Here is a 15,768-nt window from a genome sequence, read left to right as displayed (position 1 = left end):
TTCAGGCATGTTCTTCGAGAGGATAAAATTCAACTTTCCCTTAAAATGCAAAGCCATGCGGTGCCAATGCCATGCCTTCGTTTAGGAGATAATTGGTGGTTACTTTTTGAATAAAAAAAAATTAAAAGGAACTTTCATTTTAAAAAGTAAATATTGGAAAATGTTATTAATCTCATATTTTTATTTGATTGGTCCATTATTAGTAAAAATTCTTAGTTTATTATTATATAATTTTTTTTTTCATAATTTACTATATAGGCATTAGACATTGTCTCTTTCCGAGACATCTCGATATTTTCTAATTCAATTTAAAACCCCTGTTGTTGTTTTCGTCATTGATTGTCGGAATTGATTATATATTTGAAAAATCCACTACCTAAATTTTCTATTAATAGTTTGATATCAAAATCTCAAAATAATATCGTAACCTTGAGACAAACCGTTGGTTCTTGTTTCGCGTCGAAACTACATGCGAACTTGTTTATTGTCGTTGTCTCGTTGATCGCCATACAACCTAGGAGGATGGTTTCTTAGAAGTTTTAAGCTCGATTCCAGTCCTAAATCGAGAATTCGGAAGTTGCTTGAGGGTGAGCAAGTTTTTGACGATAATTTTTTTTTGTCACTTAATATACGGATCCCTAAAATTTAAAATTTAGGATTGTTTCTGGTTCCTTTAGATGTTATCGAACTCTTAATTTAAATTTATTTGATTGTTTGAAAATTTTTCATTTTAAACTTGTTTGATTGGGTATCAAATTGGATGATACAATTTTTTTATTCATTTTAAAAGTTTTATTTATTTATTTAATATGTTGATAAAAATTTTATTGATAAATATTATTTATATATATTAATTAATTGAACACATATATATTTAAATTTATTTATTTAGTTTAATGAATTATTTAAATTTATTTATAAACTTATATTCATTTACCGTCCTACTGATTGTTTAGGATTTTTTTTAAATTAATAAATTAATTTTTAAAAAAACACGTCTAACTTACCTTGACGGTGGGTATTTTGGGAAACTGATTTACTAATTTTAAAAAAAGTAAGCCAAGTGTCTGTTTCGGATATTTTAGAAATGTAGGTGCTAATTCAGTAAAATCCATTCGAATTCTGGACCGGTTCGATTGAACCGGAAAGGTGTTGCTATAATTATTGATTCAACTGTTTCGGAACCGTACATTTTCCTTTAGCCCCCGATTTCCCATCATTTCTCTTCGATGCAGTTTATCGTAACACTGTTCTGCTCATCTGCTGGCGATTTAACCGAGAAAGCGACAAGAAGCTCACCAAATCGCAGCCATGTCGCGATAAAGGGGCCGACACTGATAAGAGCGACGGCTGTCTCCACTCCATCGATAGCAAGCCACCGCTTCCTCCATCCAGATTCACCGAATCCGAGCTCGATCGAGCAGCGAGAAAAATGAGCTCTTTTTTGCTATAGATTTTTGTTTGTTCCGGTTCTTGTTCTTCTTTCGATGCGATTCTAGCTCATTGCAAGTGTTAGGGATGAAGATGTCAACAACTGCGATCTGCTTTGAGCTGTTGTTGTTGGCTAGCTGCTTGCTGTTTTCTAGTGTCTTTCCTGTCGCATTTGGGGCGAAAACTCCCAGGATTCACCCGAATGAGAGTACGCGACCTGTTTGCTTGCTTGTCTCTTGCTCTCTCCTCGGAAGTTTTAATTTTTTTTATTGTTTTGTTTGTAACGGCAGAGAATTTGCTGAAGCGGATTTCTACCAAACTGAACATAGATTGGAACTTCGAGTTGGACCCCTGCAGCAGAATCGGAAACTGGAGTTTTCAGGGAGATAAAAGCGTCGAGAGAAAGGTCGACTGCGACTGCTCCTTCAATAGCAACTCCGTGTGCCACATTGTTAACATGTAATCTTGGCTTCCTTCGTTTAGTTTCTTTGGTTCAGTTTTTTGTTCTCGAGATTAGGGTTTAGGAATGAGGTTTTTTTTGGTTGATGCAGTTCGCTGAAGGCCCAGAATCTTTCGGGCGCCATCCCTAAAGAGTTTGGTAGTCTTCGCTACCTCCAACAATTGTGAGTCCAAGGAGCTCTGTAGTCTGTCCTGTCCAAAGAAAAAAAAGGAGGGGATAAATGGATAGATGTTAGATTGTATGCTTTTCTGATGATTAATTTGGTCTCAGGGATTTGAGTCGCAATGTCCTCAATGGCACCGTTCCTGATGAATGGAAGAATATGCGGCTGCAAGGCTTGTATGTCTACTTATTATTATTATTATTATTATTATTATTATTATTATTATTTATTATCATCATCATCATTTAAAAAAAAAAATCCTGAAATGCGTCTCTTCTTCTTATGTTGATTCTTGAAAAAATATGACCATTTATTGTGTAATAATTAGCTGAAAATTTGCAGGTCCTTAATGGGGAACCGCCTCTCTGGGCCATTTCCGCTTGTCCTCACAAAGATTACCAGTTTAACTAATGTGTATGTTTTCTTGATTCAAGAACATATGCCTCTTGCTTTGCTGGTTCATTTAGTTTGGCGAGGAGAATGGCTGATAATTGCTTTATGCAGAAGCATTGAGAGGGTCTCTTTCATGGGCCACTGCCACCGGACCTCGGAAACCTTGTTCACATGGAGAAATTGTGAGATTTCTCAGATTTCGTTGTTATTTACTTTATCCAGTAGGAAAACACAGTTAATGGCAACTAGTTTATTGTTTTCCTCTGTAAATATGGACTCAGTGTTATATCCTCCAATAACTTCACTGGAGAAATTCCCAGAGAACTTGCTGAGATGACAAACTTAACTGATCTGTGAGTTAAAGTTTCCCTCTGATTTCATGTTAGAGTGAAGCTTGGATCATGTTTCATGTAATTATATTTGATGGTTTTAACATGGGCATCATAAAATTAGGAGGATCTCCAATACCAATTTAACCGGCAGACTACCTGATTTTGTAAAGCTCTTGAAGAAGCTTGAAAAGTTGTAAGACATTTTTTGGTTATATTTGTTTTGAATTCGGGATATTATCTGTGCATGATCCCTAACTGAGTTGTTCTTTAGGCACATTCAAGGATGCCGTTTGGAAGGACCCATACCCTCTGGAATTTCATATTTAACAAGCCTCAATGATCTGTACGAATTTGAATACATTCATCTGGTTTTCTTCTTTTGTGTTGTTTTTTTCTATGTTGCCACGTAACTCTTCTTTGTTGATAATTAGGAGGATTAGTGACTTAAGAGGAAATATTTCATCTGCATTCCCAGATTTGGGAGACATGGAGACATTGAAAACTTTGTGAGAAATTCACTTGAAAGAATCTTAATTTGCTCTCTGTTAGTGGATTATTAAATTTGAGTAATGGCGCTTTGTATGTACAGGATACTAAGGAATTGTTCTATTCGTGGAAATATACCGCCTTACATTGGGGATATGGAGAAGCTTAAAAACTTGTAAGTTTTTTTTTTTGCTTCATCAGGTTTCTAATTATATGCATAAAAAAATGGAGGACTAAAAGATAGTTACAGTTTTTCAAGTTTGGACTATTAGAAAAGTTATGGACATTGAGTAGTTTTGATTGCCAAAGAAAATGAGTTCTTCTATCTTCTTTACTTTTTTCTTTTTAAAATTTACCTTTTTTTTTGGTGATCAGTTATTGTTTTGGTTATTTGTTGACATAATAATGGCTAAAAATGTTGAAGGTTTAGTTAGGCCTAGAAACCCAACATCAAACTTTATCCAATCCTATGAACATGAATCTTAATCCTATTTTTCAGATATCTTGGATTTATTAGTTAACAAGAAGAGGATATTTATGAAGATATTATTAATAGGATAAACAATGATTACTCAAGATGGAGAGGAGCTTATAAAGTTGTGTGATTGACTTACCGCTTAAAGCTTAATGAAAAGCTTATACACTATGGTACAACTTGCTATATTTTATGAATTGCAATGTTGTGTAGTTTAGGAAGTAAAGCTTGAATTATTGAGATGAGAATGCTAAGATAAATGTGTGAAATTACTAGAAAGGATAAAAAAAATACTAGTGTTTGAAAGTAATTAGGTGTAGCTCATTTAGTTGAAGAAATGAAAGAGAATTTGTTAAGATGGTATTAATTTTTATAAAGATGAGTGATAGATTCTATAATTATTAGTGTTGAATTTGAATACTATATAACCAATCCTGATTGGTCAAATATCTGTCATCTTTGTTATCAAGAGATATGTTGATTTGATTTAATTATTTAAAATCCTTGAACTACTAATCACTGTCCTGCAGCTATAGTCTTCATTTCCTTATAACTCCAAACATGAATTTTGTACATTTTTGAATTGTTTTCTGTTCTTATATCCTTGATTTCTGAGAATGATTATCTTTTCATCATGGTTTGTTCCCACTGATTGTGCTTTCTTGATTCAGAGATTTAAGCTTTAACCAATTATCTGGAGAGATCCCAAGCTCCTTTTCGAAGTTGCAAAAAGTGGATTTCATGTATGCTGCAATTGTTCTTGAAAGCTATTTTAATAAAATCGTTTGTAGTTATTGGTTATAAACCACCTTTTTATGTATCTATATTTAGTCCCTGACTGACAATTCCTTATTTTTGTATTGCAGTTATTTGACTGGTAATTTGCTTACTGGTAATATCCCCAGTTGGATCCTGAGCAGAAACAAGAATGCGTAAGTATATGTTCTTTCCATTAGCAGCAGAAATATTCATCATTAAAGATCTGAATATACTTCACTTACATTAAAGTGTGTTTGCTTTTAGCATAGTGGCTAATACAGGGCTTTGTTTATGCTTGATGTATAGATATTACTAAACTTTTCCTCTATGATATTCTTGGAAAATGAGAAGGAGACAAAATTTGTAGAGAGGAGAAAGAACAATTGCAGTGTGAAAGGAAATTTTTACTAATGTATAAAAACTGAAGGTTACATAGAATGACATATGCTTTGCAAATGGTGAACCCTTATCGATAGAGTGGAAGAATCATTTTTACCTTAAATGTCTAACATATTGAAGAGAAACAAAACCCACTATTAGACATGCAAGACCTGATGATGTAATCTAAGAAAAAAAATACAACAATAATCAAGTTTTTATCCAAGTAAGTGGGGTCGGCTATAATACTTTTACCCTATTAGGCTCTATCCTCATCTATATTTGAAGTACAGTCTATTTTATAATTAAATTAATTCTATTCTGTATTACCGTTGCTAACTAGGTCTTCTTTGGTCTTCATTTTCTTTGATTAATGTGCACATTTGTCATAGGAGAGTAGTCATAAGCTATTTGAGGCATCTAAAGTGTTTAGTGAACAGTCAGTTTTTGTTTCCTATAAAGTAAGGTTTGAAAGTCATGCTTGAATTTTGATTTTTGTCTTTTGATTAGAATGATATGTTTTTAGTATCTTACCAGAGTGCCAATGCATGGTGTGGATGGTAAATGAAGTATCATTCCATGCCAAGTTATAGTTTTGGCATTATCTTGTGCTGACATTTGAAACATTTTGACATATATTGAATCATGTTAAGATTAATTAAGACGGGCTTTATTCATCTAATACTCATTTACTTAGTTTATTTACATTTGAAATAAGACTATAATAATTAGATTTTTGATTGAATTAAATTTTATCATATGATACCAGACAAATAATCTATATTTTAAAAAGTGTTAAGTACACTAGGATGAATTTAGATGAGTTTTACTTGGTTAATTGTTCTTCACCTAGATTTTCTATTTTTAATAAGAATATGCCAATTGGTAATTAGATTAAAAATATTTTTATATATTTTTTTACTTCAATACATGTCAACATGAATTCAATACTATTTGTACTTATAATAATTGCATAATCAATTAAATTAGAATTAAAAAAAAAGTTAAAAGAAAAAATATTAGTTAAATTCATCTTGACTTGTGTCATATTGCAAGGTGAGAATGAGATAAGTGTCGGCACAACACAATACTCATTGGCATGATTGGTACTAAAAAATTAATTAACTTTTGATAATTTATCGAAACAATATATTTTGGCCATGCCACCTAGCACATACTAGATTTCAAAATGCTACAAAGTATATGGAGTATATAATCGAGAAATTAAGTTGTCATTTACCATTCTGTGTTGAGGATGATTAGAAAATTTATTTGAATTTGATCAACCATTTATGGGTTTCTATGCACTGATTTATATACTTGCAAATTGAAGGGATGTCTCATTCAATAACTTCACTTTTGGAGGCTCAGGTCCTATGCAATGTCCTCAAGGGAGTGTGTGAGTCTGATTTTGGCTTGCGTATTGCTTCAACCATTTTTTTTAATGATCACCTATAACAAGTTTGTTGTTTTATTCTTTTCAGTAACCTGGCAGAGAGCTACTCACATGCTGCTGACAACGTGTAGGATTTTGAATACTTAGTCAACTTCTGCTCGATAGATCAATTTGGAAGGTTATTCTTTGTTTTATCCATGGTAGTCAGCTTAAATATCTATCGTTTAGTGCAGGAATACAGTCCAGCCATGCTTGAAAAAGAATTTTCCCTGCAGTTCATCCTCCAGTAAGACATGTGCATTCAACTTGGATTCTACTTGACTTCATAATTATATTAGCTCCCTGCTCACCAACTATAATCTTGGTTGAATAAATATTTCACACAACTTTCTACATGATATCAATATAGGGATTACTTAACATTGTATCTGCTCGAGTTAATCTTGTTAAAAGTTCAAGTCAGGAAAGATGTTAGGAAAGTGAATAATTTATATATTTATTTGAACCAACACCCTCACAAATGACACAAGAGTGGTTACCTGTGCTGATTGGTATTGGATTTTAGTAATTTATGATGTGTGCTTTAACCATGCCACCCAATACAATTCAACAACATTTCCAACCATGACTCTGCTCATATTCAAGAACAATCCTTTATAAAATTCACAATGTACCAAGTGTTGAGTTTAAAGGAAGTGGAATGTGAAACTTACATTAACGATCCATAACATATCAAGTTTGTTTTATAATTTATCAGGTTGCAATAGTAGGATCATATTTTTGTTGTTTTTGTTGGATTTTCATCACTTTCAATTACTAATGATCTTTTTGACAGATCAATATTCTTTGCATATCAATTGTGGAGGAAAAGAAGTTACTGTCAATGGAATCAAATATGAAGCTGATACAGAGGAAAGAGGTGCCTCAGAATTGTATCTAAGTACAAACTGGGCATTCAGTAGTACTGGGAACTTCATGGACAATGATATTGATGCTGACAATTATATTGCTAAAAATTTGTCTGAACTTTCCATGCCCAATTCACAGCTGTACACTAGAGCGCGTCTTTCTCCTCTTTCACTCACTTACTATGGTCTTTGTTTAATGAAAGGGTGTTATACAGTAAAACTTCATTTTGCGGAAATAGTTTTCACTGATGACAATACATTTCAAAGCCTTGGAAAGCGTGTATTCAATGTCTTTATTCAGGTCAATAGCTATAACTAATTGCATTCATCTAAAGTTCTTGTAGATCCTACGCAGCAAATTCTTGTCTATTTAATGAATACAGGATAATTTGGTGTTGGAGGATTTCAACATTGAAGATGCTGCCAGAGGATCTGGAAAACCTATTATTAAGAGTTTCAATGCTTCTGTCTCTGATAATACCTTGAAGATCAAATTTTATTGGTCTGGGAAAGGGACAACAGGCATCCCAAGTAGAGGAATCTACGGTCCTCTGATATCAGCCATCTCTGTGACACCTAGTATGTGAATCTTTTTTTTTTTTTTTTTTGGCACAAAGCTAGGGAACATATATTGAATTAGGAAAAATATCTACATCTACACTCAAACACAAAATTGCCTCATAGAAAAACCCACCTATCTACTTCCACTATGTCAATCATTTACAGATTTCTTTTAATTGGATATATTTACATATGTGAATTTGGATTCAAATGTCTTGAATTGACATTCTATGATCTTTTTGTATATTCTTGTTTAGTATGTGAAAGTTATTCATAGGTGCACAATCATCTAATTGGACTATAAGATGGAAAAATAGAATTCAGGATTCCTTACTCAAGAGCTTTGTAGATAACCATTTGCTGTAAATTCTACTTTTCTTTAAGTGCTTCCAACTCCGTCCATAACGAACCAGTTATAGTCGGTCCCAAGCCCCGGATAAAGGAGGAGCGTTGCGTTAGGTTGCCAACCAACGTTAAAATTATGACAAATGTTCAATGAATGGATCCATTAAACTATTATACTAATGCTAGGTTGTTCCTTGGAAGGAACGCGTTGCAGGATTTGACTGTAATGTCTCGGCAAAGATCGCTACATCTCCGGAACTCGGGTGTAGTGCGAAATATGCAAGAGTTCGCGTTGCAGGGTCGAACTGTAACGTATCGACAAGGACCGCTATATCTCTATGAGAACTTGGGTTTAGTGTTAAATAGGTAAGAGTCTTCACACCATAAGTTGGATAAGAACAAATATGATAGGAACACTAATAGTCTAATATTTGAAACATGAAATATAGAAACTCTTACTGGTAAGTCAATGGAGGTAGTAGATACAATGATTAGGAGAATAATTAGTATTTTATGTATATAAAAGACAAAATGGGTAGGCAAGAAGGCAAAAATGATAGAGAACTCGAATTTTAAGTTATGGTACAGGAAAGAGTAAAGCAAGAAATGAAGTGGGTATTGTTGTAGATAGTTCGTTAAAGGATGAAGTTGTAGTAGTTAGAAAAGGGGATAGAATTATAGTCCTTAAGATAATAGTGACGACAGAAACTATGAACATAATTAGTATATATGCACAGTAAGTAGGATTAGGTGAAGCTACCAAATTAAAGTTTTGGGACGACTTAGATGAAGAATTACAAAAATTTCATTTCGTCAAATGAAATGATTTTAATAGGAGGTGATTTAAATGGACATGTCGGAGTAAAAAATGAGGAATATGAGTGGGTACATAGGGGTGGTTTGGAACGAGAAATGAAGAAGGGAAAACTATATTAGATTTTGCGATAGCATATGACCTTATATTAGCTAATATATTTTTTAAGAAAAGAGAAGAACATTTAGTCACGTTCAAAAGTGGAAATAATAAATCGCAAATTGACTTTCTTATGGTTAGGAAAAAGGATAGAAAGATTTGTAAAGATTGTAAGGTCATCTAAAGCTTAACTATCCAACATAGGTTGGTATTGTTGGATATACATCTCAAGCATAGTATGAATAGAAAGAAAATATATATGACTCTTAGAATTAAGTGGTGGAAGTTAAAGGATGGAAAACAAAATATATTTAAAGAGAAGGTAAGAGTACAAGTATTAGGTGAAATATATGGTGACTCTAATACGACATAGGATAAGATGATATCAAAGTTGAAAATAGTAGCTAAAAGTGTACTCGGTGAGTCAAAGGGACATGCATCATTAAAGAATCTTGGTGGTGGAACGAGAAAGTATAAGAGAAAGTGAAGGAAAAACAAGTAGCTTATAAAGAATTATTTATTTGTAAGAATGAGGAAAACTTAAAAAAATATACAATAGCTAAGAAAGAGGCTAAGAAAGTAGTGATTGAAATAAAGAATGAAACTTTTGAACGATTATATCAAAAATTAAATACAAAAGAAGGGGAAAGAGATATTTATAGAATAGCTAAAGTGAGAGAAAGGAAGACAAGAGATCTTATTCAAATAACATGTATTAAAGATGAATGTAATATGGTATTAGGGAATGATGGAGAAATAAAAAGGCGGTGGAAGAGATATTTTCATCAACTTTTTGATGAAGGTTTAGGTGATCAACTTAACTTAGATAATTTAAGTAGGTCAAATGAGTATAAAAATTTAAATTTTATCATAAAATTCAAACTTTAGAAGTAGAACAAGTTTTAAATGAGATGCACAATGGAAAAGCCGTTGGATCATATTATATTCCGATAGAGGTATGAGTGCCTAGGAAAATAAGGTATCGAATGACTTACAAAATTATTTAATATGATATTGATAACGAAAAAAAAATGCTTGATCAATGGAGGGTAAGTATTCTAGTTTCCTTATATAAGAATAAGGGAGGTCCACAAAATTTTACAAACTATAGGGGTATTAAACTAATGAGTCATTCCATGAACTTTTGGAAAAAAGTAATAGAAAAAAGATTAAGGAAGGAGACCACGGTAATCGAAAATTAATTTGGGTTAATGCCGGGAAGGTCGATAATAGAAGCTGTACATCTTCTTAGACAACTAAATGAAAAATATCGGGAGCAAAAACAAGATCTATACATGGTATTCATTGACCCAAGAAAAATTATATGGAGAATTCTATAAAAGAGAGGTGTTAGTATAACATATATTGAACTAATTAAGGATATGTACGAGGATATAACGAATACTTCAGGCAGAGTAACTGAAGCATTTCCAATAAACATAGGATTACATCAAGGATCAATTCTAAATCTCTATCTTTTTACACTAATTATGGACGAACTCACTACACACATTCAAGATATAGTATCGTGATGCATGTTGTTTGCAAATGATATTATTTTGGTAGATGAAACACATGAAGGAGTAAATGCTAAATTAGAATCTTGGTGGGAAATACTAGAAGGAAAATGTTTTAGGTTTAGTAGAATAAAGACAAAATATATGAAATTTAAGTTTAGCAATATTAGACGTAATGAAACAATTGTTAAGATAAGAGATGAAAAGTTGCTCAAAGTCCAGAGCTTTAAATATTTAGGATTATTTTTGTAAAATGATGGAGGGATTGAGAGAAATGTCTTATAGAATACAAATAGGATAGTTGAAATGGAGAAGAGCATTGGGTGTTTTATGTGACCGTAAAGTATCTCTAAAACTTAAAGAAAATTTTTACAAAATCGTAATTAGGCTGCTATGTTATATGGAGCTAAATGTTAGGCTATGACTTGAGCACATGAGCAGAAGATGAGAGTTGCATAGATGAGGATGTTAGGGTGGATGTGTGGACCTACGAGAATAGACAAAATAAGAAATGAGAGCATTAGAGAGAAAATCGGAGTTGTAGCTATTGAGAAAAAACTTCGAGTGACACGTTTAAAATGGTACGGACATATACTTACGACCAATAAATATTCCAGTTAGGCAATGTGAAACTATGACAAACATACATATCAAATGAGGAAGAGGCACACCAAAAAAGATTTGGGTAGTAACAATAAAACAAGATAAAATTTATTTAAGTATAGATGATGATATAGTAGGAGATAGAGCTCAGTGGTGTAAAAGGATCCATATAACCGACTCCACTTAGTGGAATAGAGCTTGATTGTTGTTGTTGTTGTTATTTAAGTGCTTCCATATGATATTTGCTACTCCAGAGATCAATGCATAGACTTAAACATAGCTACTGAAATTTTACTTCTTTCAATGGCATTTTCTTTATTTTATACGCAATTAAATAGTTTTCTTTCTCTCTATAATCATACATGTGAGATTGTTAAATAACTTCACCTGCATTTAATTCATCTTCAGATTTTCAGCCACCACCAGCTATTAAATCTTCCATTAAGAAAAAGCTCCATAGTATTATCATTGCTGTGGTTATCGCTCTGGTGTTTCTAATAGTTCTGTTTACTCTCGGCATTTGGAGGAAGAAGAGACAGAATATCTTGTACAAAGGTAATTGACTTATATTATGTTAAATCCGACTTATATGATGTTTGTGGTCATACTTGTTTCTACTGTTTTATTGATTACCAGAAGATGGCTTATTTTGGAATGAGTGCTTCAGAGTTCTATTTCTTAGCTTCCATTAGTGATAAAATGTGCACTCCTGATTGATGCTTGATTTCTCTTAACTCAGTGTTTTCCATCAGCTCTGCAAGGGCCGATATTAGTCTATTCCCATGTACATCAGCTATTAACCAATCTGTTTATTATTTCCTTAGGAAGAAATAGCTACTTTGCACTAGACTGCTAATATTTATTCTAAGTGTATTTGTCAAGAACCAAAGTGCTACTTCAAAGGAGTTGATGCAGCAACGCTACCTTTGTCTCTGTAGCCAAAGGTAGTGTACATTGTGGTGATTTCATTGTCAGCCTAATTTTCTGGTGTCATGTACATCATGAAGCCACTTAGGTCCAATCATAGAGAGGGGCTTTGTATTGCCTCCTAATGCGACAATCTTTTCTCTCTACTAATTAAAACTTTTCGGCTATAGATCCTGTTCAGCAAGGGATTGTAGGCCACTAAAAACTCAATTCTCACAAGAGTGCCTTGTATTCACAAGAAAGACACCTTTGCTTATTGCTCAATATAGATGTGGGGTGGGTTCCTACCTTTGTTGTTTGCTTCCTAGATGTCCAAACTTTTGTGATGGTTAATGCTTGTGATCCTAAAATGATTATATGTTAAGAATAAAATTCTTTTGGACTATGAAATGCAGCTAGATTGTTAACCTATACCTATACGATTTTGCTTACTTTCAAATAATTTTTTGAATTAAAGCATTTCTAATGCAAGGTTTTTGGAGAGGTTTGTCAAACCAAAAAGCTGAACAAAAAAGCTCAAACCATTGTGAGCATGAGGTTTGAGGTTTTTAGTTCAAGATGATAATCTACAAAATCTAATTCAAGATATGACAAATGAGGAAAAACACGATAGATATAATTAGATGTTAAAAATACCTGGAGCAGAAGATGTCGATGAGTTCATCTTTGTTTCTATGAGAGAAACCTAAACAATAGAGAGGAAAAATAGAGAGGAACTGCTCCTATCACCCGAGTCGACAAAAGTACGTGTTCATCTCAATAGGGCGACAATCCACATTTAAAATAAGGGTTAGGAGTAGGGGTCTCTGCAGAAATTAGGAAATAATGGGCCAAGCCTACCCATTATAGCTAAGCCCAATAGCATCCTATTAATTATGCTAGTCCACATAAATTATCTAACATTCTCCCACTTGGACAACATAATACATTCAGATTAATCAACAATATGTGACCATAATAAGATGCCAAAATAAGTCAACACATAACACGAAAAGGTCCAAAATGGAACTATAAGCATCTTAATAATACAGAAAATCACATTTGAAGGAATAATGATATCATGCATTGTAAGATACTTATATCCTGTGACCCAACAACAAAATAGAATATGGATAAATGGGAAAGCCCAACAAAATGACATGCCAAAATTTGAATAAAATGCTATTTCCCAGTAAAATGACCCAAACATATGCCCAAGATGTCATATAATAACAAAATTGAGACTGGGTCCGAAATGTCTCCACAATACACAATATGCCATCACAATATATATACAACAGTAGTTATTATTTGAGCAATATCTCAATATTGTTCAATGTCTCAAATATTATAAATATGAGGTCATAAGAAAACATAAGCATAAACTCCCACTAACCCAAAATATCAAAAGGCCTTACTACACCCATACGGGTTACATGGTCAACAAAAGCTTTAACAGTTATGCCTTTGGTTAGAGGATCAGCAATATTAAGCTCTGTAGGGATATGCTCGACACGAGTTTTAAACTCTTGAACCTTCTCTCTCACAAACATGAATTTTGTGTCAAAGTGTTTGGTCCGCTTTGAGCTCTTATTTTTGAGAGAAAAACTCACCACGGCAGAGTTATCACAATATATAGTGAGAGGCCTAGAGATACTCTCCACAAAATCAAATTCAGCAATAAAGTTTTTCAACCATATCGCTTGACATGTGGCCTTATAACAAGCTATGTACTCTGCTTCCATGGTTGATGTAGCTGTAAGAGTTTGTTTGACACTTTTCCAAGAGATAGCTCCTCCAGCTAACATGAATATATATCCTGATGTGGACTTATGATCATCTGGGCAACCTCCATAATCAGAATCAGAATAACCTGTTACCTCAAGATGATTTGATCTCCTATATGTGATCATATAATTTTTGGTACCTTTTAGATACCTCAAAATACATTTTACAGCCTGCCAATGTGCCACACCAAGTTTACTCAAGTATCTCCCAAGTACACCCACAACAAAAGCAATATCAGGACGTGTACAAACTTGAGCATACATATGACTGCCAACTGCAGAAGAATATGGAATTTTCTTCATATTCACCATTTCACTTTCAGTTTGAGGACACTGGTCATTAGATAACTTTTCACCCTTTTGAATGGGCGCAGCACAGTGCTTACAAAATTGCATATTGAACCGCTTCAGAATTCTATCAATATACTCTTGTTGAGACAAACCAAGGATACCACGAGATCTATCACGATGAATCTCAATGCCCAAAACAAAAAATGCATTACCAAGGTCCTTCATATCAAAATGAGTTGTAAGAATTTGTTTAGTGTCATTTAGAAAACCAACATCATTACTGGCCAAAAGAATGTCATCAACATAAAGAACAAGAATGATAAATTTTCTTTCACTCTGTTTTAGATAAATGCACTGATCAACTGCATTTTCCTCAAAGCCAAGAGAACTTACAATATGGTCAAACTTCAAGTACCATTGTCTAGAAGCTTGTTTTAAACCATAAATGGATCTTCTTAATTTGCAAACCATGTGCTCTTTACCACTTTCAACAAAATCTTCAGGTTGATCCATATAGACATCCTCAAATAAATCACCATTTAAGAATGCTGTCTTAACATCCATCTGATGAAGCTCTAAATCAAAATGAGCAACTAAAGCCATCACAACACGAAAAGAGTCTTTGGTAGAGACAGGAGAGAACGTCTCTTTATAGTCTATGCCTTCTCTCTGGTTGTACCCTTTAGCAGCAGGTCTGGCTTTGTACCTCTCTATCTCACCTTTAGCATCACGTTTAGTCTTAAAGACCCATTTACAACCTACTGATTTGCAACCTTCGGGTAATACCACTAAATCCCAAACATTATTCTTTTGCATAGAAGCTACTTCATCTTCCATAGCAATCAACCACTGTGAACTATGAGAATCAGAAACGGCTTCATAGAAAGTAATAGGGTCAGAATCCCCAACACTAGTAAACTCATGTTCCTGCAAATAAACAACATAATCCTTAAATCTAGTAGATCCAGTAAGATGTGGGAACGTACTTAGATCGCCTTAATTGAGGCACAACAACATCAGGATTCTGAACATCATGATCAACATGCAGATCAACATTTGCACCAACAGTAGAATTTGTGGTTTCATCATGAGTGAGAACGTCTGGCATAGAATTAGGCAAAAGAGCAATGGGTACAGGAATAGCGACACGCTCTTCTCCAAAGCTAACAACACGTGGCTCCTGAGTTACAATATATTCTGAATCATTTTCAAAATAGACAGCACGATCAGATTCAACAACTCTAGTGGTATGATTAGGACAATAAAATCTAGAACCCCTAGAGCCAACACAATATCCTACAAAGAAATCACTAATCGTCTTAGAATCAAGCTTCTTTATTTCTGGATTGTAGAGCCTAACTTCTGCCTTACAACCCCAGACACGAAAATGTTTTAAAGTAGGTTTTCTCCCTATCATAAGTTCATATGGAGTCCTTGGAACTGACTTACTTGGTACATGATTTAAAATATAAGTTGCTGTCTTTATGGCTTCTCCCCACAGAAAATCAGAAAGAGTTGAATGGCTAAGCATACATCTAACCATCTCTATGAGTGTACGATTTCGCCTTTCAGCAACACCATTTTGCTGCGGAGTCCCAGGCATAGTATACTGTGCCTCAATGCCACAATCTTGTAAAGACTTTGCAAAAGGGCCAGGATTCCTA

The 15,768-nt window shown here is 33.7% G+C and overlaps 2 protein-coding genes across 2 annotated transcripts in view; both read left to right on the top strand.

Annotated features, from left to right (window-relative positions):
* The first annotated feature begins 1,212 nt into the window (after positions 1–1,212).
* Positions 1,213–15,768, top strand: part of LOC122018784 (probable LRR receptor-like serine/threonine-protein kinase At1g07650) — a 31,141-nt gene continuing 16,585 nt past the window's right edge. Inside the window, exons 1-19 of the mRNA XM_042576199.1 lie at positions 1,213–1,639; positions 1,722–1,890; positions 1,983–2,054; positions 2,162–2,230; positions 2,397–2,468; positions 2,559–2,629; positions 2,729–2,800; positions 2,901–2,972; positions 3,051–3,122; positions 3,211–3,285; positions 3,369–3,440; positions 4,412–4,483; positions 4,607–4,672; positions 6,211–6,276; positions 6,362–6,400; positions 6,507–6,559; positions 7,109–7,482; positions 7,565–7,760; positions 11,529–11,675. Of these exons, the coding sequence (XP_042432133.1) occupies positions 2,619–2,629; positions 2,729–2,800; positions 2,901–2,972; positions 3,051–3,122; positions 3,211–3,285; positions 3,369–3,440; positions 4,412–4,483; positions 4,607–4,672; positions 6,211–6,276; positions 6,362–6,400; positions 6,507–6,559; positions 7,109–7,482; positions 7,565–7,760; positions 11,529–11,675 (1,387 nt within the window). The 5' untranslated portion in view covers positions 1,213–1,639; positions 1,722–1,890; positions 1,983–2,054; ... (1 more) ...; positions 2,397–2,468; positions 2,559–2,618. The remainder of the gene's footprint in view (positions 1,640–1,721; positions 1,891–1,982; positions 2,055–2,161; positions 2,231–2,396; positions 2,469–2,558; positions 2,630–2,728; positions 2,801–2,900; positions 2,973–3,050; positions 3,123–3,210; positions 3,286–3,368; positions 3,441–4,411; positions 4,484–4,606; positions 4,673–6,210; positions 6,277–6,361; positions 6,401–6,506; positions 6,560–7,108; positions 7,483–7,564; positions 7,761–11,528; positions 11,676–15,768) is intronic.
* Positions 1,519–2,567, top strand: LOC122019604 (probable LRR receptor-like serine/threonine-protein kinase At1g07650). Its single transcript, XM_042577057.1, has 6 exons — positions 1,519–1,639; positions 1,722–1,890; positions 1,983–2,054; positions 2,162–2,230; positions 2,397–2,468; positions 2,522–2,567. Exons 1-6 carry the CDS (start codon positions 1,519–1,521, stop codon positions 2,565–2,567), a joined length of 549 nt encoding a protein of 182 aa, XP_042432991.1.

This window comes from Zingiber officinale, chromosome 9A (genome assembly GCF_018446385.1).
Source record: "Zingiber officinale cultivar Zhangliang chromosome 9A, Zo_v1.1, whole genome shotgun sequence".
In the NCBI taxonomy this organism is placed as follows: domain Eukaryota; kingdom Viridiplantae; phylum Streptophyta; class Magnoliopsida; order Zingiberales; family Zingiberaceae; genus Zingiber; species Zingiber officinale.
Note: the sequence above shows the minus strand (reverse complement) of the source record. Positions and strands in the feature narration are given on the sequence as shown.

What these genes read in the sequence shown, in the direction of transcription:
- LOC122019604 (XM_042577057.1), top strand. Translation starts at nt 1,519, where the DNA reads ATGAAGATGTCAACAACTGCGATCTGCTTTGAGCTGTTGTTGTTGGCT. An exon ending in AATATGCGGCTGCAAGGCTT is followed by an intron (nt 2,231 to 2,396) that starts GTATGTCTACTT and finishes GAAAATTTGCAG; the next exon opens with GTCCTTAATGGGGAACCGCC. An exon ending in ATTACCAGTTTAACTAATGT is followed by an intron (nt 2,469 to 2,521) that starts GTATGTTTTCTT and finishes TGGTTCATTTAG; the next exon opens with TTTGGCGAGGAGAATGGCTG.